The following is a 24,375-nucleotide window of genomic DNA, read 5'->3' as shown; positions in this document are numbered from 1 at the left end:
GCATTCGCCTTACAAGCGGCCAACATGGCTGACCCAGGTTCGATTCCTCCGCCCCTCTCGGAGAGCCCGGCAAGCTACCGAGAGTATTCGATATGCCAAACACAGTAACAACAAAGTCTCCAATGGAGACGTTACTGGGCCCGCTCGAGCAAATCGACGATCAACGGGAGGGCCTTTACCTTTTTACCTTTATCCCTGAACCTACCATAGCACGGTGGGAGTGATTTGTGTTCCTTTTTCATAGCAGAGGCTCTTAAGGATGTGGTTTTGTGTCACAGAGCCAGGATGGGGCCTTGCAGGCTCACTCTGGCCACCCCTCCTGGTCACCCATTCCAAATCTGTGGTGGGGTCCCAGGAGCCCAGGGCCTTGGCCCTGCCTCCGGGGTTCTCACCAGTTCATCTCTGGCATTGCTGTCTCATTTCTGTCCAGCATCTAAGCCTTTTTTTTTTCTTTTAGGCTTCTTACTTGGATTATTCCTTTAATCCCTTCCCAAAAGCCTTTTATCCTCTCAAATAAACAAAATAACTCAAGGTTTTCCAGCTCTTTTACCCTAGTATCTCAACTGAGATGAGCTTGCATTCAGAATTCCAAACCATTCTGTGCTTTTGACATAGCATATAGGTTGTCAAAAGTTTATATTGTTTTCCCAGATAATTCTTGAGCTTTTTTTGTATCTCAATATCGACTACCTCTGCTCAACATAACTTCATAGATTCAAAATAGAAAAGGTTAAAGCTTAAAGAGCACACTCAGAGGTGAAAGATAAATAAATTTGGCAGAACAGAATCTTGGCGGGGAGGGCCGTATTCCTTCTCGGTTGTCCCGTGCCCCTGAACTATGTCCAGATGTGTGGTCCTCATGGATTCATTTGGAACTTTGATCAAAAATCAATCAAGGGGACTTGAGAAATAGTACAGTGGGCTGGGGGCTTGCCTTGCATGCCCCTGGCCTGGGTCCTATCTCCACCACCATGTATGGTCCCCCAATCCCTGTCCGGGAGTGACTCCTAAACACAGAGCCAGGAATAAGCCTTGAATACCACCCATTGTGGCCCAGAAACATAAAATCAAGTGAACATTTATTTATGGATTTCTTTCTTTTTTTTAAATTTTTTACAATTTATTCTTATAAGGGCTGGAGCAATAGACAGCGGGTAGGGCATTTGCCTTGCACATGGCCCACCTGGGTTCGATTCCTCCGCCCCTCTTGGAGAGCCCAGCAAGCTACTGAGAGTACCTTGCCCGCACGGCAAAACCTGGCAAGCTCCCTGTGACGTATTCAGTATGCCAAAAATAGTAACATCGAGTTTCACAATTTGTTGTGGGACGTTACTGGTGCCCGCTTGAGCAAATCGATGAACAACAGGATAACAGTGCTACAGTGCTATTCTTACAAAGTTGTTCACAGTAATTTATTACATCAATATTCCAACACCAATCCCACCACCATTATACCTTCCCACCATCGTTATTACCAATTTTCCCAACCACCACCCAAGCCTGCCCCAGTAGCAGGCCCTAGATAATTTATTTTGTATTGCTTGTTATGAACAATTGACTAAAAATAATCAAAAAATATTCCCTTAGAACAAAGTATGTGAAGATTGTTTTCTCTCACCCTGTAATCATTAAGCCCTCGTATAAGAGATTACTAACATGTCATTACAGGTGTGCTAATATTTTCTTAATCGAGATTGGTTGCCTTCTCTTTTACATCCCATCCAAAAGCACTTGAATACCAAGTGCTATTCTTGGTATATCAGTGGGGTAAAGTATGAAATGTCCCTCCACAAATTCTAAATTTTTTAAAAATTTTTATTAGTGAATCGAACTCGGGTCGGCCATGTTGGCCGCTTGTAAGGCGAACGCCCTACCCGCTGTGCTATCGCTCCAGGGCTGGCCAACATGGCCGACCCGAGTTCGATTCCTCCACCCCTCTCGGAGAGCCTGGCAAGCTACCGAGAGTATTCGATATGCCAGACACAGTAACAACAAAGTCTCCAATGGAGACTGGGCCCGCTCGAGCAAATCGACGATCAACGGGAGGGCCTTTACTTTACTTACTTTACTTTATTAGTGAAACACCATGAGATACAGTTGTAGACTTACAAACTTTTGTGCTTGGTTTCAGTTATACAATGATCGAGTACCCATCCCTTCACCAGTGCCCATTCTTCACCACCACTGATCCCAGTAGCCCTCCCACCCTCTTCCCCATTCCTCCCACCCCACCCGGCCTCTGTGGCAGGGCATTCCCTTTTGTTCTCTCTCTCCTTTTGGGTGCTGTGGTTTGCAGAAGAGGCATTGAGTGGCAATCGTGTTCGGTCTATAGTCTACTTTCAGCATGCATCTCCCATCCTGGGAGGATCCTTCCAACACCCTTTACTTGGGTAACACCCTTCTCTATCTGAGCTGCCTTTTCCCCTGGCATGTGCGACTGGCCTTCAAGCTATGGAGTGAACCTCCTGGTACTTATCTCAACTATTCTTGGGTGTTAGCGAATTCTAAAATTTTGAATGGGGGTGATACAGATAGAGTTAAATTTGTAACTGGATGATGACTTTGGGGTCCGGAAGTATCTCTGCAGCTTGTTTATCTATTCAAGATTTATTTATGAGTCTCTGTATCATGGCCAGTTAATGAGTTTATATGGGCGTGACAGCCAGCCTCCCAGAAGAACAGGAAAATGGGGGGAGATCCCATCCCTGATTCTGAGAGCCTGGAGATTTCAGTCACAAAACCTACATACCTGAGTTTTTCAACAAATTTATTCCTGGATGGGGTTTGTCCCAAACCTGTGGGTAGTCCAGCCGTGAGCATGGTGGCGATTGGATTCTGGAAGTTTTCGGGGTCAGGAACTCTATTTGGGCAGGTGGTGGGCTCACCTCTCCCCCCTCCTGGGTGCCCTGAATGAGACTCTGCCTGACAGGGTCTGGAGGCATCTCTTCAGCCTTTTTGATCTCTTCCAAGATTTATTTATGAGTCTCTGGATCATGGCTAGTTAATGAGCTTATATGGTACCAGAGGCAGTTCATGGGTGTGACTGCCAAGCTCCCAGAAGAACAGGGGGATGGGGGTTATGGATCTATTTCTGAACTCTTTATTCTGTTTCATTAATCTCTGTATCCCTTTGTTTTGTTTTGGAGCCACACCAGTGATGCTTAGGGGTTACTCCTGACTCTGCTCTCAGGAATTACTTCTGGCAGTGCTTGGAGGACTGTATGGGATGCCGGGGATTGAACTCGGTCTGCTGTGTACAAAGCAAGAGCCCTATCCTTAATCCTATCTCCCTGGCCCCTAGCGGTATGTCTGTTCTTAGCCCCCTATCATAACATCTTAATTGTGGAAGTTTCATATGTGCCACGAAATCCGATAATGTACATTAGATTCTTTGAGTTTTCTATATAAAATTTATAATTAACTTGTCTTTAATAACCACCTCAAAGCCTCTAGGGACTGTAATTGTGATTGCATGAAGTCTCTAGGTCAGGTGGGGGTGGTCTCAGTGGTAGTAGTGACCCTATAATGTTTTGCCTGGTCAGTCCAGTAAATGAAGTACAAATTTCAACCCAAAGTCATTGGAAAGTCAATACCTTGGCAGATACTGGAGGAGAATCAAACGTTTGGAAAAAGGGAACTGCGAGTGAGGAGTTGTTACCCTTTCACTTGAGACCACACCACAGACTGTGCCACACCGAGCAGTGAGAAGTTATGTAGAAATTCAAACTCTTCAGTGGTTTGTACAACCAAAGAAGGAAGTTCAGGCTAGCCACATCTGCTGAAGAATAGACAAGAACCCTGGAAATGAGGGAGAGAGAGTGCCTAAATTCCCAGTATAAATGTGGCTCACATTGCTGGCTGCCCTCTGGACACTGTATATATCCAGGCTACAGAGGTTTGACTCAAAGAACTAAACATAGATCTGACCCATGGCTTACTAGGGGAGGGAAAAAAATGTAGTTTGAGTTCAACCAAGTTAACTGGTTGCTTAAATTTTAATTTCTCATTCTCATTCTCGATGTGCTCGAGCGGGCCCAGTAACGTCTCCATTGGAGACTTTGTTGTTACTGTGTCTGGCATATCGAATACTCTCGGTAGCTTGCCGGGCTCTCCGAGAGGGGCGGAGGAATCGAACTCGGGTCGGCCATGTTGGCCGCTTGTAAGGCGAACGCCCTACCCAGGGCGTCTGCCTTGCACGCAGCCAACATGGCCGACCCGAGTTCGATTCCTCCGCCCCTCTCGGAGAGCCCGGCAAGCTACCGAGAGTATTCGATATGCCAGACACAGTAACAACAAAGTCTCCAATGGAGACGTTACTGGGCCCGCTCGAGCAAATCGACGATCAACGGGAGGGCCTTTACCTTTACCTTTATTCTCATTCTCTTTCCCTTCCTTTCTCCCCTCCTCCTTCCCCTTCTTCTTCCTCTCTTTCACACATTAGTATGGTGTAATCCAGTTTTGATATCATTCACAATATCCAAGATACAATTAAAATTATCCTACATATGAAAATATAGGAAAACAAGACTCACTCTTAGAATAAAACACAATTGATAGGAGACTAGTCCTACAGAGGCTAGATGATGGAATTAATGGACTAGAATTTTAGAATGATTTATTATAACCATTAACAAGGATAAGAGGAAAGTATGCAGCAATGAATGAAGTAGAGATCATCCAAAGGCAGATTTCCAGATAGAGATTTCCAGATAGAGTTCAGAGATAGAGTATCCAGGATATGAATAAACATCCTCAAATTGCCTTGCAGTCACTTGATATGGCATATTTATATTTCTTCAGGTTCTGTTTAATTTTTTTTTCTTTTTGGATCACACCTGGCTCTGCACTCAGGAATTACCCCTGGCGGTGCTCAGGGATGCTGGGAATCGAACCCGGGTTGGCCGCAAGTACGGCAAACACCCTACCCACTGTGTTTAATATTTTTAATTGATGTAAATTAAATGTAAAAATTCTACATCTTTCCCATGATTTTTATTTATTATTTTTACTATTGATTTTCATTTAAAACACCATGATTTACAAACTTTTTCATTATGGAGTTGTTTCCAGCATTTATTGTTCCAACACCACCAGTGTAACTGTCCCTCCACCAACATACCCAGGTTCCCAATCCCAGCCTGCCCATAACATATTTACTTTGTATAACAAATTTACTTTGGAACATAACAAATTCACTTTATATTGCTTATTCCAACAAAACTTTAAGAATTTGCAAATACAATGATTAAAAAAATAAATCAGTAAAGGGCCAGTTGTTTGATTTTTATTGTTGTAGTTCTTAGATATTTGATATTGTTTTAGAACATTATAAATTTTTGTTGATGTAGTTCTTAGATATTTGGTGTTGTTTTAGAACATTATAGATCATGTGAACTTATGACTTTTATTTCTTAGTGAAGCAAGATCGTTTTTATTGAATGAACTTTACTTAGAAATATATGAGCGGAGAGAAAGAGGAAATATGTTTTCAGAGAGAACATGGTCTTCCCTCGAGTGGAAAAAGCAAGCAAGCAAACATACATGTTTAACATTTTCTTCCTCCGCATATCTTTTCTTCCTCATATGTAAATGTATGTAAAATGTAAATTTATGCAAAACCAAAGACTTCAGTAAATATAATCCCACCATCTCTCACATACAAAGACACGCCTGCTCAGTTGCCTCTCAGGCGACTCGTGTGGGAGAGGGATAAATATTGACGTTAGATTGGTATTAACACAGTTGAGCTTTTAAAATGTGATATAGTGACATGTGTCAGCATTTAGAAGCTCTGCACTATCCAGTATGTTAAACAACTAATTCTAGATATTAGAAAAATTGTGAGTGAATAAGAGATCCATTCAAAATGCAAGGTACAGAGTATGAAAAGTTCATCAACTTCATTTTAGATTTTACCTCAGAACTCACTTGAAAAGTAACAAGAGCTGGAGAGAGAGTACAGGGGGATCCCTTCACATCCCCCCGCCCTTCGAAAATCTGCCCTTAAGTGAACAAACAGAGAGCACACCACAGCTGTACCCATGGCTACCCCCGCCCCGGACATTCAAAGCACCAACCGCCCCCCATCCGCCCCCCTCCCCCCCCCCCCCCACACACACACACACGAGGCAGCATTGACTTGGCTGGGAACTGCCTCTGTGCACCTGCTGTGTTGACTGTGGCCAGCAGCATCAGGGCTGCTCTTGGGAGCTGCCTTGTCTGCAGGGGCCTTTATGGTACCTCTGCTGCACTTCACTATGCGCCCTAACTACACTGTGTGAGATTTATAGACACAATCTAGCCTCTTTATCTGAGCATTTCATAGAGTGTCATGGAAGCAGGTGGTTGTCCTTTTTTTGTAAAAGAATCGCTTCCTCCAGATGGCCCGTCCTTCATGCCCTTTAAGTACCGCTGAGAAGTGCCACACACCCCCGGCATGCAGGCACCCTGTGTTCTTCTAGTACAAGAGTCTTCCTTGCATCTCTGCAGTCAGCACCCTTGACCACCCAGCCAGTTTCAGGAATTCCCCGCCTCAGTATTACGGCAACCAAAAGCACATCCACACACTTCCAGACCCCTCAGGAGGGAGGGGGTCTCCCCAGCCATGGAAGTTGAGGTTTTGTGTAAGAACTAGACTGTGCAGTGATCATGCGCCTCTGCCTCATTGCCACCCTGCTGTTAGCATGCCCATCATTCTCAGAAAACCTCACACTGAGAGCTGTTCTCCAGAAGCTTCTTCCAAGATTACGCTTTACCAGAGACACCGCCAGTACATTTTTGCAGATTGCCTCCGAGTCCTTGAAAACCAGCACCCATATGATGGTACAGATACTAAAATCAAAGGGGAAAGTGCCAATTTTTGTGTTGATGCAGGCTAAGAATGGGCTTCAGGCAGGACAGTTACAGAGAGAAAGGTCTAGTCCCACAGTGTTATCCAGAAAGGTCAGTGACTTTCTAATGAACAGGCTCTTAACAGAATGAAGTTTTCAGGGAAGCTCACCGAATTGTTGCGTACTGACTACACATGTTGTGACGATGGTATGCAGCATCATAAGCTTTGAATCTTAATTTGAATCAAATGTTAACATTCTGAGCATTTCCACAGCAAACTCTGCTCACCTAGGCACTCTGCTCTTGAAATAACATAAAACGATTAAAAGTTACTTACAGGGGATCTGTACAGTGTTACATCTGGGCAATATTGTATTGAGCAGTGTTATGTAAATGTTAAGTTTTGTATTTCAGTAGTGTAAAAACTAAACTTTAGAGTGAATGACTTTTAGCGTTTGGGCGAGGGTCGAACATATGTCACTCACAATCTAGACAAATTGAGGACCAAGGAGATGGGGCCAAATCTTGGATGGAATTGGAAACTCTTTAGATGCCACAGAAAGGCATATGGCGATAGATGATCTTCAGGGAAGGTGCAGCAGAGCATAAACCTTGGCTCCTCTGTGCCAGAACACTTGGCTCATGCTGCTGTTTGGAACATACCAGGCCCGAGAAACAGCCCCTGAAGTTCACAGCAAGCAGGTGTGTCCTGGGCTAACAGCACTGCCTCACACAGCTGTCCGCTCCTGCCCACCCCCCGCTCCCCAGCCTCCAGTGTTTGCACTGTAAAAATTCCTGCCCCTTTGCTAAAAACCTCTACTTGCTTGAGGAACTTCCCTTTGTGATTTGGAGACTAGGCGTACTGGTCTGATGAGATTGAAAACAGCTTTCACTATAAAGCTTTATGATGCTGCAGCCTTGTTCAATGTGTGTGCACTTGAATGAATAAATCTCTTCTAGCCAAAGTTCCTTATTCGATACTTTCTTCCCAGTGCTCTACCCTGCATTCATCCTCAGCCCCCTGTGAATCTGTTCTCAGTCCTCTCCAAACAAGGTGGCCTGATTGCAGATTCTGATTGATCGATATGTATGTGTGTGTATGTATATATATATATATATGTATTTATGTATATGTATAAAAACATACATATACATGCATACATATTCAGCAAGAAGGCATTCAAGTAAATGCCCCTCCTGGGAATATTTATAATGAAAGCAACTTTTAGAACATAAAATCAGTAAAACCAGTGTGGTTACTGAGTGCAATGATTCACGTTGAAGGTACATTTTTGCCTAATCCTGCAAAATCTAATCTATGTGGCTGGATTGCTATTCATGACTAGAAACTAAAACAAAGCAAGTGACAGGAACACAATCTCAATTGGTGAATTTTCTGCCCTATGCTCCAGCTATCCTAAGTCATGGTTTTATTCTAGATTCAAATGCCTGCCCTAAATAGCATGGGAATCTCAGGGTTAATCAGCCAGGCATTTCCTGTGTCTCTTCCTTCGTGCTCATTTGTTTATTGGGTCAGCCTAGCCCCGCTCAGATCTTCATTTAGAACCTGGGTACCGTGATACCGTTCTCCATTGCCTCCCCTCACACTACATTCTCTTAGCTACTCAGTTGTTCTTTGCAGCTATCTCCAGCCAACTTTTCTCTTCCCTCACTAATGAGAAGAGAATCACAACTGATTCCTCCAGCCATTCATTTGCTCCTTAACTTGGCTCACTCCTGTTTTTTCTCCCAGAGACTTCTCTTTGTAAATGATGTTATCATCTTATTAATGTCAATGTATTATATATGTTGGGGCCGGAGGGATAGTACAGCAGATAGGGCGTTTGCCTTGCACACGACCAATCTGGGTTCGATCCCCGGCATTCCATGTGGTCGCCCAAGCACCACCGGGAGTAATTCCTGAGTGCAAAGCCAGGAAGAACCCCCCTGAGCATTGCTGGGTGTGACCCAAAAAGCAAGCACTGTCCCACTGTCCTCCCATTGTTCATCTATTTGCTCGAGCGGGCACCAGTAACGTCTCCATTGTGAGACTTGTTGTTACTGTTTTTGGCATATCAAATACACCACGGGGAGCTTGCCAGGCTCTCTGAGAGGGACAGAGGAATCGAACCTGGGTTGACCGCATGTAAGGCAAACGCCCTACCCAATGTGCTATCTCTCCAGCCCAGTGATTTGAAAATATAAATCCATTTAAAAAATACCTTGGGGCTAGAAAGATAGCACAGCGGATAGAGTGTTTGCCTTGCACACAACTGACCCAGGTTCGATTCCCAGCATCCCATATGGTCCCCTGAGTATTGCCAGGAGTAACTCCTGAGTGCAGAGCCAGGAGCAACCCCTGTGCATCGCCAGGTGTGACCCAAAAAGCAAAAAAAAAAAAAAAAAAAAAAAAAAAAACCCTTAACTAAATGAAGGAATGAGTTAACACTTCTGACAACACTGAAAAGTTATTTTCTCGTGAAAATGCTTTGACTCAATTTTTTATAAACAAGTAACAAATTGAGTCAGAGGAAGAATTCTGTCCCTCTCCTTGCCCTAAATGTCCTTCTTTACCAGCCCTTACTATAATAGTTTCATGCAATCTTCAAATAACTTAAAAAAAATCAAAATCTGATTAATAGATTTTACTGTTTTACTGGACTTTTACAGTTTCCTTTTTCTCTAATGCAAGACTTAGAGCTTTTACTAGCACTATTCTTAGTGAGAATCAGCATTTGGTATCTGTGGGTGCTTAAGGAATAAAAAGAAAGCAATAGGAAAGATAACCAAATTTGTAGTTGGAGCTTTTTCATACTGCTTGTAAAATTCTTGGATCACTCATAATTTGATTGCTATTATGTTATGAAGTCTCAAAGATTGGAACAGATACTGTGTCCAAAAAGCAAAAGAAAAAGGTATCATATATGCATATATATGTGATGTGTGTATTTTATTGTATTATACATATAATATATACACACATATACCCCCCAGAAACCCAGATGATGGAAAATACCTGATACTGGGAAAAGACAGTATCTTTTTAATTGTTCAATAGCAGACATTCAAGGATGACTATAGATCAGATTTCATTCTCAGAAAGGTAATAAATAGGTTCCAAGAACTTGGGTACTGATGTCCAAAAAGATTAGCTGCAAGTGTATAATTGTGTAGGGGAACTGCGGGGGCCAAGCTGTGGAGGGAGTGAAGAAGAGGTGTGACGTATCAGAGGAGAGACCATGTGCTTTTCATCCCTGGAGTGCAGAAGTTCAGAGTACATTACACAGGCTTTCCTTTTGTTTTGTTTTGTTTAATTGAACAAGGTGATATACACAGAAACAAAATTGTTCATGATTGGGTTTCAGTCATTCAGTGTTCCAACGCCCATCCCTTCATCAGTGTACTTTTCCCACCACCAATGTCCCTGTTTCTCTCTCTCTCTGTCTCTCTTTCTCTCATGTGCACTCTCCCTCTCTCTTGTGTGTGCACTCTTGTGCACACACACACACACTCTCTCTCTCTCTCTTCTCTCTCTCCTCTCTCTCTCTCTCTCTCTCTCTCTCTCTCTCTCTCTCTCTCTCTCTCATGTGCACACACACATGCACTCACTCATTTTGGACCTTGTGGTTTGCAGTACAGATACTGAAAGGTTATTAGGTATACCCCTTTACCTACTTCAACACTCAGTTCCTGTCCAAAATGATCATTTCCAACTATCATTGTCACCTTGGTCCCTTCTACAGCCTTTCCTTAACTAGTTCTGTGGAAATCTCATGGAGAAAGGCAAGGAAAGCAGAGGAGACCAATGTCTGAGGAGAGATGGCTGGCAGGAGAGGAATGTTCCTCTTTGTTCTCACCGCCAAGTTCATTTATGGTCCGTCGGACCCACACGGAATAACCAGGCAAACAGAAGGTCAGGACACAGGAAGATCTGCAGAACCCAGGGTCCTGCGGCTTTGCCCTTGACATGGCCATTGGTGCCAGAGGAAATGGACAAAGGATCACACCGTGCTGGGGAAATCATGATGAATAGTTCTTTTCAATTAAGCACTGTGGCATTTTCTTAAGCCCCAGTTAAGAAAGGGTTTGGGATCAGCTTATTCATCATGAGATAATTTCTCTTGTGTACAATTTTTGGGTCCCTGTTGCTTTAAAAAAGAAAAACCAATGATGATACAGGGTAATTAAAGAAGGTTCAGAGAGGAATGACCAGTACTTTTAAGGAAGGGCTGCCAAATAAGACTGTTTTACAAGCAAACAAGGACCTTTTCAAAAGATTGTGGCAGAGCCAGAAACACAGTCCAGGGCTCATGGCACAGCTCTTGACCGGAGCCAACCCACACTTGGATTCCAGGCATCACAGGGTCCCCCGCACCTTATACAGTGTTGTGCAACTATTGCTACCTCCCATTGCTAAGACTTCTTGGTCCATTGAAAAACATCAATACAGTCATAAACAATTTTCATTCTTTCCCTGTCTCCCTGACCCCACACAACCAAATCTGACTTTACCTCTAACCATTTGACTGTTTCTGGTTCTGCATATAGGTGAAACGATACAGTATTTGTGACTGATTTACATGACTTTCCCGTATCATCTTCCACATTTGCGCTTACGGAGTGTTTTCTTCCCTTTTTTTAATTTATTTATTTTATTTTTCGGTTTCGATTATACAATGATCAAATACCCATCCCTCCACCAGTGCCCATTTCCCACCACCACGGATCCCAGTATCCCTCCCACCCCCCCATCGCCCCCCCATCCCACTCTGCCTCTGTGGCAGAGCATTCCCTTTTGTTCTCTCTCTTTTATTGGGTGTTGTGTGTTTCCTTCCTTTTAAGACTGAATAATATTCCCGAGTGTGTAGCTCATATTCTGTTTAGCAAGTCATCTGTCCATAGATGGTTTTGTACTTTAGGACTCTCCTGAGCAGTGCTACGCTGAGCACGAGTGTTCAGACATCTGTGCCTCTGCTTTCAGTTCTTTAGAGTATATATGCAGGGATAGAAAGGTTGGACCTACGGCATGATAGCTCTGCAGTCACTTGCTGAGCGACTGCCAGACTGTTCTGTACAACAGTTGCATCATTTTACATTCCCACCAACAACGCATACAAGTTCCAGTTTCGCCACAGGCTTTCTGCTCCTGGCTTTTTTTCTGTGCGGTTGGGGTTTTGATACTGGCCATTCCGCAGCTCTGAAGTGGCAGCTCTCACTGGAGACTTTTCTCTCTGGGAGAAAAGGATTGCACGCAGAGTGCCAGAACCTGTAAGTGGGGAAGACATGGACTATACACATTGCGGGCTCCTTACCTTCCCGCATGTATAGCCAGGTCCCACCCAGCTGGATCCTGTTCGGATCAGTTTAGGAAAATGACCAAGTTTCTTCTCACACCAGTCGTGTTACTCTATGGTGGGTGAGGTATACATATAAGCATTTCTCTTGAAGAAACCCAGTGCTTCACTAAGGGGTGATTCCGAAAACTTGAGGCTTCTGTATATCACCCATTCCTAAACCTTTCAAGTTGATGCGAGAGCTGCTTGTGCTTCTACCTCAACTGTAGCTCAACTGTCATTCTGCGCCTGACGCTCTCTGGGATCCGCAAAAGGGCCTCAGGGCAGTCATGGTGGGGTAGGGTGGGATGGGGAGAGACCTGGCTATTTTGATTATTCAGCATTCCACTGGTCATCTGGCAGGTGTTACAGTAAGTTCCATCGCAGAGCTTGGCGCTGAGTAGCCCCTGTCTTTGTCTTTGGTGCTCTAGGTTAATGTGCAATTTACCTTGTAATTCCAGACTAACCATGTATAGTACATTAGAGGAAAAATACCTGGGGTAGTTCTCTCCTTTTTCTTTAGATGGTCTGTGCAATCGCTCTAAGAAATCTGCTTTCTTTTCTCTTCAGGAGCCTCCAAACAGGTGGCTTTGCCTGGGAGGGAGAGGTAGAGAACAACGCGTATAGCAAGGCTACTGGGGTGATCCCCCAGCACAAGTACCACCCCACCGCGGGCAGTTACCAACTCCATTTTGCCCTGCAGCAACTCGAACAACAGAAACTTCAGTCCCGCCAGCTTCTGGATCAGAGTCGAGCCCGGCACCAGGTAACTCAAGATAAGGTTTTCCCCATGTGGGTTAAAAACAATGAAGATCAATGGGAAATGCAGTATGTGTTTCCCCCAAACACGTGCAAACTCAGGCAGTTCCTGGGGAATCTAGATTCAGGAAAAAGAAATGTTCCAAAGCTATGACAGTGGCTTTGCTGGAAGATGAGGTTGAAACGACTTTTGACATTCTTTTGTTTGGATATTTCTCCCTCAAAATCTCTGTGGTAATATTTGCCCTTCATATTGTATGAACATAGCTCAGTAATCTCCACATGGGTCTAATTCCCAGGTACCTAAAAGCATTTTAAGAATGTTTTTTTCTAAATATACCACTCTGTATCACCATAGTGTGGCATATATAAGCACATACAAGCAAATCGATGAACAGTGGGAGGACAGTGACAGTGACTAATTCCATCATTGGATCAGAAAGATAGTACAGTGAGTAGGGAGTTGGCCTTGCATACAGCCAACCCGAGTTTGGTCCCCGGAACCCACCAGGAGTAATTCCTGAGTGCAGAGACAGGAGTAAGACCTGAGCATCTCTGGTGTGCCCCACCACCCCTCAAAAAAAAAAAAAACCTAATCTTCCATCATCTATCAAGATTTTCTATGAATAGCTTTCAAGCTCTTCACCTCAGAAAATGGTCATAAGCTAGGTGATTGCTCCATTTGATACAATTCGTATCACAAATGCATGAGTTTGGCACTGTTTTAAACAGTGGATTATTAAAACAGTAACCATAGACAGTGAAAGCTTGGCTGGCCTGGAATTTACGCTCTCAAGATATTCCATTCCCTCCTGGGTTATCTCTAAGAATGACAGAAACTCCCGAGCGTCTATGCGAGGGAACCATTCACGTTCGTTAGTCGTGCGGCTGAACCAGCAGAGCCCCAGGTATTGATAAAGACTTCACAGAAGTCAGGCCCCAAAGAGGTCAGCTTCTCTGCACATTCTGTTGGCCGGATCACTCCCAGATCTCGGTGGTTTTCTTATATTTGGTTAGGGCAAGAAATCCGCGAGCTTGCGCTCTTGTCATTTGCTCTTTCTTGTGAAAATATGGCTCATTGGTTTGTACAAAATGAGTATTGACTGTGTGGCCAAGGCAACATGTCCTGAAGGTTCCCCCACCACCCCCCCCACATAAAACAAGTATTTTTAGACCCTTTCTTTACTCACCTTTTCAACTGCCACCCAGATACATTACTTCAGTATCATTCATCATTTGATCATCTTTGTCTATGATTACTTACACTGCATATTACCTCGCTCTAATGAAGCAATTCTGAGCTCAGGTGTTTATAATAGATCTTTAGACTCACTTGTTGTTTGTTATGGATTGATTTCCAGGGCTAGGGCTACATGTGACAGTGCTCAGGGGCGACCCTGGCCATGCTCAGGCAACCCCATGCAGTCTTGGGGAATTCAACATAGGGTCACATGGCTGCTACAGCCACATTCAAGTAAAGCGCCTTTCCTACTGTACTCTTTCTCCAGACCTTTAGGTGAGTTTAATTGTAGAAAAATATAGACTTCTTTTCTGGAAAGCGTGGACTCTAGCATCTCATTTATTTACTCATTTTTATTTAGTCACTTGGGAAGTCACAAAGTAATTTGTGATTGGGTTTCATGCACACAATCTTTCAACACCCATCCCTTTACTATTGTCCCCTTTCTTCCACCGATGCCCTCCAAACCTCCATTTGCCTCCCACCCACAGTCTGCTTCTATGAGAGGCACTATATATTCCAACATTCCATTTATTTACTTATTTAGGTTTGGGTGCCATACCTGACAGTGCTCAGGGGACCATATGGGATGCTGGGGATCGAACTCAGGGCAGCCATGTACAAGGCAAACTCTTTACTTGCTGTACTATAACTTCAGATTGTTCGTCATGTAGCAGTCCCCTTGTTGAGAAGTGACAACATTTAAGCCTAATTGCATTTCCATGATACAGATATAAGAATAAATCTTAGATTTCCCCCCGAAAGTTTGTAAATTTCTACCATGTGTGGGGGGGTTCTGGGGGGGGAGGAGTTTAACCCAGCTTTCTTGTAAGCAAGGCATGTGTTTTACTGTTGAGCCACATCCCCAGCCCAAACAGTTTCAACTTCTGAACTCTCCCCATCATTCAGAATACTTGAGAATGCCAACTCAAGTTGATGCTGGCTGTGGGAGGTCTCCTGTACTCCTGTAAGAAGTGTTGTTTCACTTATTCGAGTGTAATCTAGGGCTCTAAAAATTTAGCCCATTGGGCCCTTTTAGTGTTTTTCATCCCTTGAGAATGGTGGATGATGGCAAAAAGGAAGCCAAGTGCAGGACATTGAAGTTTGGGGAGAGTTGGGGGGGGAGAGACAGTTTTGATGTTCACTTTCAGAAACGGTTTCATTTGTAAGTCCCTCTGTCTTTTGATTAGTTTCCAGCAACTCACATTCTTTTTGAAAACTCAGGGTATTGCTATTCTTGTGTGGATTTTTTTTTTTTTTACTGAGGATTATGCTGGTTTAGTTTCACTGAATGATGAAGTATTTGTAAAAATCTGTTTTTTGGAATCTGTCAGAATATCTGTCTTAGGGAGGATGCAGAACTCCCAAGAAGGGAGTTATCTCGTGTCTCCTGGAGAGGGAGCAGAAACCCATTCATCATCATTTTATATATGTTTATAACATCATTTTTATTTCTTCCCCCTATCCTTACAATCCCTGGTGGTTGATTTAGGTAAAAATGACTAAGGCTGAAGTTCTGAGACTGTTGGGGCAAGCTAAAAATAAACCACAAACAGCAAAAAATAAAAACCTCAATTCCATTAGATGAAAGAGTTTATAACAAAACAGAAAATAAGATATTAACTAATCATTAGTAAGTTAGAGCACTCTCTTACAGAAGAATGTAATCACTCCACAAGAAAAGCAAAACCATGCTAGAGAATGAGTTTCTGGTGCTGGCTTCAGACCAGCCGTAGTGCTTGCCCTCCAGTGCAGGTTGAAGTGTGGTTTGACTCTGATGGACAGCATTGCTGTCCTTGAGCAAACCCCTCAAAGGGAGGCAGTTGCTCTGATCCAGCTCCTCATGCTGTGGGTTCATTTTCCTGAGGTGTAGGTTGACATTATCACAACCACCAATGCTGGCTCATTTGAAATCTAATTTACCTAGCCAGCGGTCTATAAATGAGAACCTCTTTAAGGAAAAGGACATTAAGGGGGGGGGGGGGGCAGTATAATTTTGGCATGTGGCCTCCTGGCATAAACCCCTGCAGTGATTATGTATGTGAACGGTGCCTTTCATCACGATATCTGATAACCGTCTGAGGAAAGATGATGCAGCCTCACACACAAAGGAAGTTCTCCAGCTTTTTCTGCACTTGGACCAGCAGCTCACTGAAGTTGTTCACCTCAGGGAAGCCAACTCTGACTCAGGAGAGGAGTGTGGGAATGGGCCTCTCTAGCCCTCGCTCAGGGAAAGCCTGTGTCTTCATCCCTGTCTAACCATGTACTCAGAAAGCTCAACACAGGTACACATTTACCCACCCTTGCAAGACTGATCCTGCAGGAGGACCGTGAGAGGAAAAGTAACCCAGAACCACTTACTGGTTTCCCCGGACACAGGTACAAGGAAATCCCTGTGATTTGTTCCATACTCCAGGAACAGAGCTTGAGAAAATAAGTCGCATCCTTTCAAACATGCTCTTGGGTCTCATCAGCAATTGAAAGAACATGATTCTGGGGCTGGAGCGATAGCACAGCGGGTAGGGCGTTTCCCTTGCACGCGGCCGACCCGGGTTCAATTCCCAGCATCCCCTATGGTCCCCTGAGCACCACCAGGGATAATTCCTGAGTGCAGAGCCAGGAGTAACCCCTGTACATTGCCAAGTGTGACCAAAAAAAAAAAAAAAAGAAAAGAAAGAACATTCTAAAGAAAGAAGATTCTAAGTCCCTGTCGCAGTTGGTAGCTTTGCGCTGTGATTGGTGGTAGGTGCCTGAGGCTTTGCAGACTGGAGAGTCTCAGTGGCCGCTCCTTAGCTCTGCCATCCTAGAATGAAGGTCGTCACAGACAATAAGGGGCTAAATTAGTAGGCTTTTTCTGAAAACCTGTGGGGCAGGCTGGATTTGCAGGCCCCAGGTTTGAACAGCTGAATTAGTTGGAGGCCTAGTAAAGTGCCAGCCACCCCCTCCATTTTGTTTCTGACTCGGGAGCCAAGCTTGGGTGCGGCTCAGGGGTCTCCATTTCTAACAGGTTCCCAGGTGAAGCTAGTATGCCCTGCTGGAGAGCAGCTAAGAGATCAGAAGTAGCTGTATTTAATCTCTGTCCTTTGCAAGGGAGACTGGCTAAGTTCAAACTTACCCTGTAAAATTTCAGACAAATCATTTTTTTTTATAGGAACGTTGTTTCTACCACTGCCTCCTTATAAATCCATTTTCCAAGCTTGAAAACCTCCTTGTGCATTCTTGTTCTTATCAGGGTACGTTTTGCTCAGCAGTCACTTCCCCCAGGATTCAAGTTTTATGGTGGACAAGAGCTAAGAGGACAGATTCCTCCCTCTTTGTCTCAGTAGTGATAGCAGTACTCGGGATCACTGCGGTCTCAACCTTCCCCCAACTGCAATACATATATCTGTGCATCGTATCTATATGTCCTCTAATCCCTAAAATTCACTTTAGAATGATCAAGGGAAGTGAGGCAATGGTGAGGAGAAGACAGTGAAATGAATCTGTCTGATTCTGGTCGAACCTGATGGCTCTGTCTTGTCTCGTGGCTTCCTGCCCCCAAAGAAAAAGTCCAGACACCTCGCTTGGAGCTGAGTTGGGGACTTTCTTGGGCCACAGTGATTGCCAGTGACATCAGCATGAGTAGCTCTCTTCGCGGGGGTCGGTGAGGAGGGCCCGCAGGGTAGGGGGCCCCCCCAAAGACCGATTCTAATTGCCGACACTGAGCTGATGTTATTCTTGGCCCTGACAGAGCGATTACTCAGTAGTTTCTGTTAAAGTGATCCTTTGTTAGACGCCTGCCCCCAGCCCCCCTCCTCTTCCCTCCCACTCTCTTCTCTGCCTCCTCCAGACTGAATAGAGCCCATAAGCACAGAAATGTCAGGACGTTTGCATGGCCACAGCCAGCACTGCCCCGGTTTCTTTTCACAACGGAGTGAGGGGTTAAACAGCTTGGTTTTCCACAGGTCCCAGTCTCTTTCCAGAGCCTGTAATAGACGTCAGGGTTCACAGAGCTGAGTAGCTGGAAGTGGGAGGGAGACCCCCTCCCTCCTTCCACCGCTCCTTCTCTCTTTTAGTCCCTCTTCCACCACCGCCCCCTCTCTCCAGAGTCACTAGATGCTGTGGTGATCCGGCGCTGAGCAGGGCCAGGCACAGTTCCTTTTCTCATCAAGGGGCCTTTGGGTCTGCTAACGTCTTGAGTGCCGTGCTTGACGCACTTTCTTGCTAATGATATGTGCGTGCATGTGTACAAAGAAAGGGTTCCTCGCAGGTGTGCAAGGGGTTCCCATATAAACCCAGCCAAGTGTTGTTATTCTGCCCCTAAAAGTTCATTACCTGTGTCTAGAAAAATTCCGCCCCCCTGCAGGACTGAAGAGTGCTTCTCCCCATCCTCAGCTGCTGTGTTTGTGTTGTGGGGGAGGGGGCCGAGAGCACACTTTTGCAGACAGCCAGGACTAGCATGCTAGCTCCTGGGCATGGCACCGAGCGGCAAAGCACACAGGCCTGGCTGTAGGGGAGTTTGCAGCAGAGATTTGGGGGTGGAGCAGGGGCTTAGCTTCGGCCAGGCAATGCTGATGTAGTGAAGCTCTTGGAAGGGTTCGCTCTGAATGCCAGCCCCTGCGCTTGCTTTATTCTTCTGTTTTGTTTTTGTGGTGGTGGTGATATATTCTATTTTGGTTCTCTTCCCGCCCCTGCCCCCCACACCCCTCATTGATCAGGAATTCTCATATAACACTCCTTGTCTAGCTTTTAAAAATGTGTGATTTTTGTTGTCATCATTGTTATTATTCATTTCCCCAGAACTATGTAATTTAATAGATTTTGCCAAACCAAACTCTTTTTCTTCTGCCCTAATAAAATACATTGAAAATATACGAAACAAGACATGCAAAAGTACGTAGCACTTTGAGACAGGCTGAAACCACATTGGTCTTCCATTCAGCCCATGAGATGGAACAGGTATCCTAATGAATTTGAGTCTCAGTTGGCTCATCCCCTAAGGAGCCTGATTCCTTTTCCTTGTGTGGGCTCATCAGGAGAATGATTGTCGCCAGGATGTCACCAAGTGCCAAGCGAGCACTGAGCCTGAACTTTGTAGTGTTGCTCTGAATCTTCACCACCGACCCCCCAATTCACCACATTTTGCAGTTGGAAACCCAGCGATCCTTTATGACACTCTCAGTGCCACGGGGATTGGAATTGAGGTATATGAGCCTTGCAGCCAGGTTCTTGGCAGGCTCTGTGCACCTCTCTGGATGTAATAAGCAACCAGTAAATAGTAATTTCTGTGGCATTATTTTAAAGTTGTGCTTCACCCATTGAACAGGTACTTCCCTGGTCAAACTCTGTTTGAAAAGTTATTCTCAGTTATCTTTACTAGTCTACTCCTTTCCAAATATACCATCTCAAAAGCAAAGATCTATCGAAGATGCACTGACTCAAGTCTGTATTTTTATTCCAATGGCTTCACATTCTTTTTTCTTTCTTTTTTTTCTCCTCCCTGGTAGGGGTAAAACCAGTGGTGCTCAGGGGTTACTCCTGGCTTTGCACTCAGTAATCACTCCTGGTGGGCTTGGGGGACTATATGGGATGCAGGGGATCAAAGCTAGTGTACAAGGCAAGTACCTTACCCGCTGGACTATTGCTCTGACCCAAGTTCCCAAATTCTTAAGTCCTGCGCTCAAAAATCTTAGAAATTTGTGTGTGTGTGTGTGTGTGTGTGTGTGTGTGTGTGTGTGTGTCTATGTGGTTTTTTTTTTGGGGGGGGGGAGTGTTGTAATGTGTTCAGGGACACTCTTGAGTTGTGCAGTTTCCTGAAAGAGGTCCCTGAGGTTTGGAAATTTGGAGCATTTGTGGGAGTTATTACTAATAATATAGGAATTATCACTTCAATATCCCTTTCGTCCTTCCAGCCCTGTGGGTGCTTGTGGCCATATTATTTCGATTTTACTTCTTTGGTATTTTTAGAAGATCCCAGGAAACATGACAGGTCCCTTCCAGTGTGACTACGGCAGTGGAGACCTTTGCCTGATTTATTCTGGGCTTCCTTTCTCGGGCAGGTTGTTTGCTGAGCTGCTGCTAGAAGTAGCGTTTCCCTGGGATCTGAGAAGGCGGGGAAGGAGTGGGGGAGTGCAAGTGTCTTGGTCGCGATGGAGCGTCGTCTCTGTTCCACTGATAAGGAAGCTGAGCCGCTCCCTCCAGGTCCCGCAAGTCAGGCCAGGGTGACTGGGGTCCTTTCCCCTGCCACTACCCTCCCCGCTTTGACAGCAGTGACTTCATTCTCTTCTCATTTGACACGCTTAGCATCAGTCAGAGATGGCATCACAGATTTTTTTTTTTATTAGTGAAACACCATGAGGTACAGTTATAGACTTATAAATTTTTGTGCTTGGGTTTTCAGTTATACAATGATCAAGCACCCATCCCTCCACCAGTGCCCATCCTCCACCACCACGGGTCCCAGCATCCCTCCCACCCCCTATCCCCCCGTCCCACCCTGCCTCTGTGGCAGGGCATTCCCCCTTGTTCTCTCTCTCTTCTTTTGGGTACTGTGTTTTGCAAGAGAGGCATTGAGTGGCAATCATGTTTGGTCTATAGACTACTTTTAGCATGCTTCTCCCACACTGGGAGGGTCCTCACAACACCCTTTATTTGGTGCTCTCTTCTCTATCTGAGCTTCCTTTTCACCTAGCACATGTGGCTGGCCTCCAAGTCATGGAGCAAAATTTCTGGTACTAATCTCAGCCATTCCTGGGTGTTAGTCTCACGTTTTGTGGCTTTATGTTCCCCAGATGAATGCAATCTTTCTGTGTCTATCCCGCTCTTTCTGATTTTTTGCTGCTGCTACTGCTGTTTCCACAACTGTACACCCATCCACGCGTGCAAATAGAAAAGAAAAGGCCAGCGGTGTAAATCAGGATCTGCAACTCCATGTTTGTGGATATGTGCAGAGAGAGACAGTTGTCTGCTCACTGGCCAGCTGCTTAGGGTCCATCTTGAATGTCGTATAAGCCTCCAGTTGCCTGGCAGCCAGTTCCATGCCCTCCCTCCAGGCAGTGGCGTTGGTTGATTGGTGTGTGGGCAGAGGAGGGACTCACAGCAGGAACTTTATGTGAGATGGTAATAGAGCCCATCTTCAGCCAGAAATCAGCGCAGCCCCATCCATCTGGGATGGCCACAGCATAATAGCATAAAAAAGAAGCATAATAGCGTCTGACAGCAAGATCTGTGAAGGATACCCGGGTCAGCCAGGTGAGACTTGGAGCAACATACAGCAAATGGGACATTTGAACACAGACAATTGGAGATCCATGGACCCTCAATTTTCAGTTTTGTTTTGTTTTGGGGCCACACTCAATGGTGCTCAGGGCTTACTCCTGGTCCTGCACTCAAAGATCACTCCTGGTGGGCCCAGGGGACCATATGGGATGCTGGGGATCACCCATCCCACTGTACTGTCACTCTAGCCTTCAGTTTTCAGTTGCGCTACATAGACAATACTTGCCTAAATATTTTATTTTATGAATTAGAAGCTGTAAGATACAGACGTGTTTTTAGGAGAGCCAGAACCCCAATACATGTTTTTAATCCATAAAACTACTAGTTATGAGATATTTTTAAAAATGAGATTATGAACTACTTTCATAATGAATCTCATTTGGGGTTAAATATGTAATAAAAATTTGCTTTCAGATGACTATTGTTCATCTTTTTCTTCTTGGACTTAATTGCAAAGGAAATCTGTCTTCAGTGCCTCTGATGAAAATTGGACATACTGTTAAGTTTGCTTAGGTTTAGATTGATTTTGGAAGGGAAGTTTTATTTCCATGGATTCTCTGTAAAGGGGAAACAGCCAAGCATAGGTGAGCATAGTACATGCCCCCTCCCCCGTTAGCCCCCCATCAGCCCCCTGGGTGGGCATGATGCCCATTGCACAGCAGCTGTGCCATCATGGACATGTCACGGAAACATTCTTTGATTTCTAGACTGCTCAGGTAGAAGCTCAATAAAACTCTGTTGCACTTATTATTTTACATATCATTAAAATAAAAACCAACAACCTAGCACCAGTCCCCCTGCTTACATGTACATGTGTGTTATATGTACATGTATGTTGTATGTACAGTTCAGCATTGTTAACGTTGGTGCCAAGAGATTTTCCCAACCTCTTTCATCTTGTGTGACGGAAACTCTCCATGCTCGCTAAATGGCAGCTACCTGTTTTCCCTGCCCCCTCACCCCATTCTACTTCATATTTCCATGAGCTTGATTTCTTTGAATACTTTATCTAGGTGAAACCATTCAGTATTTTTCTTTGTGTGATCATCTTATTCTACGTAGCATAACATATAACATGCCAAAGGCTCATCCATGTTACAACCTACGATGGCATTTCCTTTTTTAAGGCAGAATGCTGTCCTATGGGCTGTACAATTATCAGCATGATCTTTATCCAGTAATCCAGGGATGGACATTTCAGTTGCTTCCACAGCTTAGCTGTGGCGAATAATGCTTCAGTGACAATAAGTGTACTATTATCTCTTCTGTTATATATCACTTTTAACCTTGGGGTTGGGGGGTATAGATCACCCCCATTGCACTCTTCTATACCCCCCACTGCACTCCGGGACCATATGCAGTGCCGGAGGTCAAACCAGGGTCAGCAGCATGAAAGGCAAGCACTCAACCCCTGTACTATTTCTCAGGCCCCCTGTTACATCTTTATAGAGGACAGTTGGAGAATATGAGAGATAGCACAGTGGGCAGGGCGCTTGCCTTGCATGTGGTTGACCCTGGTTCAATTCCTGGCATCTGTTATGATCCCCAAACACCACCAGGAGCAATCTCTTCACACCGAGCCAGGAATAAATCCTGGGCATCACCAGGTGACACCACCCCTGCCTCCCACATCCTCCCCCTCCCCCTGCAATACAAAATAAACCCCAAACCCAGCAGGTGAGTAAGCAGGACTTCCAGTGTCATTGGCAGCTCCATGTCTGGTCTCAGGCATTTGTGCCATCAGTCTGTCAGAGTCATGGCTCTTCTGGAGTTCCATCCATCTTGCCGGGGGCAGAGCACTGCCCGGCACCTTGGAGTACCACCAGAAGTGGTAGTCTGGGTCTCTTGCTCCGCCTTTAGTTCTCTCCCTGTTGATAAACCTTATGAATGGAAGACAGCCAGTAACCCTGTCCAGTGCGAGACAGAAGGCTTTTGGAAGCCCTCTTTCGCCAAAACAGAACTTGCCAGCCTCCCCCTACCCTGGCCCCAGGAGCTCTTTCCAGTGCCCCCAAGACACCGTCTGTGTCAAGTCGTAGTGTTTTCTGTGAGTAGATCTGCTCTCGGCCAGGTTGTGTTCAGATGAGCAACTCCTCCTTCACGCCCACCTTCTCAGTATTGGAGCTGCCAGGGAAAAGCAAACTAGATGTGGCTTGGCGTACCAGGTAATGGGGACTTCATCTAAGCAAGGGCAGAATCTCCCCGGGGAGAATAATGCCAAGAAACGTTTGTCCTTCCAAAACCAGAAAACATTTGCACAGGGTTGGTAGAGCCCCTGGAATAAGATCTGCCGTTTCCTCCTCTATCTCCCTTCACTTTCCAAAAAAGAATTTAGAGTTTTATCACTACAGAGAGCCACACCACTTTGATTCATCACTCCCAAGAAGCCTGAGTAAAGAATAAAAGGAGTATTTTTCTGGGAGGAATATAAAAAAAGGGAAAAACAAAAAAAACTCCCAGAATTTAATCTCTGAACAGTATTATCTTTCTAATAAAGAGCCCAGAGTTTGCTTCCTCAGAACCCTCCAAGTTGCCGTCTGTGTTCTGTCCATCAGAAATTCCTCTTTCCCACCCACGAGTGCCCTTCTGTTGTGGGACAGGGCGGGCCTTTCCAGTCTTTTGCCTGGGGCCCAGCCAACCCTCAGTGTGGTTTTGTCCGAGTCTCCTTGCTCACAGCGTGGCTGTTTCCCACAGCCAGCAGGAAGCCAGAGTCCTTCTGTAGGGACCGGGTGTGGGGCAGAGGCCAGTGCTCACACAGCTCTCGCCTTCCCGGGATCCTGAGTCACGAATGTGCTCCCCACTCTTCTGGGCTGTGAGTGCTGACATATCTACAAACCTGCTGTAGCTTCCAAATGCAGAGAACTTTATAGAACCTTTCTGTCCATTTGAGAACAAAAATCAGGGCAAAGCAGTTTGCATGATCTGTCATTGGTAGGGCGGTAGGACCAGAGCCAGTAT

General features: G+C 45.0%; 1 protein-coding gene across 9 annotated transcripts in view; it reads left to right on the top strand.

Moving 5' to 3' along the window:
- TTLL5 (tubulin tyrosine ligase like 5) overlaps nucleotides 1–24,375 on the top strand; it is a 286,995-nt gene that overhangs the window by 196,646 nt on the left and 65,974 nt on the right. For all 9 annotated transcript variants that reach the window (XM_056133744.1, XM_056133741.1, XM_056133747.1 and 6 more), the window contains one exon: nucleotides 12,735–12,930. In XM_056133744.1, the coding sequence (XP_055989719.1) occupies nucleotides 12,735–12,930 (196 nt within the window). The remainder of the gene's footprint in view (nucleotides 1–12,734; nucleotides 12,931–24,375) is intronic.

This window comes from Sorex fumeus, unplaced genomic scaffold (assembly GCF_029834395.1).
Source record: "Sorex fumeus unplaced genomic scaffold, SorFum_2.1 ptg000098l, whole genome shotgun sequence".
Classification (NCBI taxonomy): Eukaryota; Metazoa; Chordata; class Mammalia; order Eulipotyphla; family Soricidae; genus Sorex; species Sorex fumeus.
The sequence above is the reverse complement of the archived record's forward strand: the minus strand, read 5'-3'. Positions and strand labels throughout refer to the sequence as shown.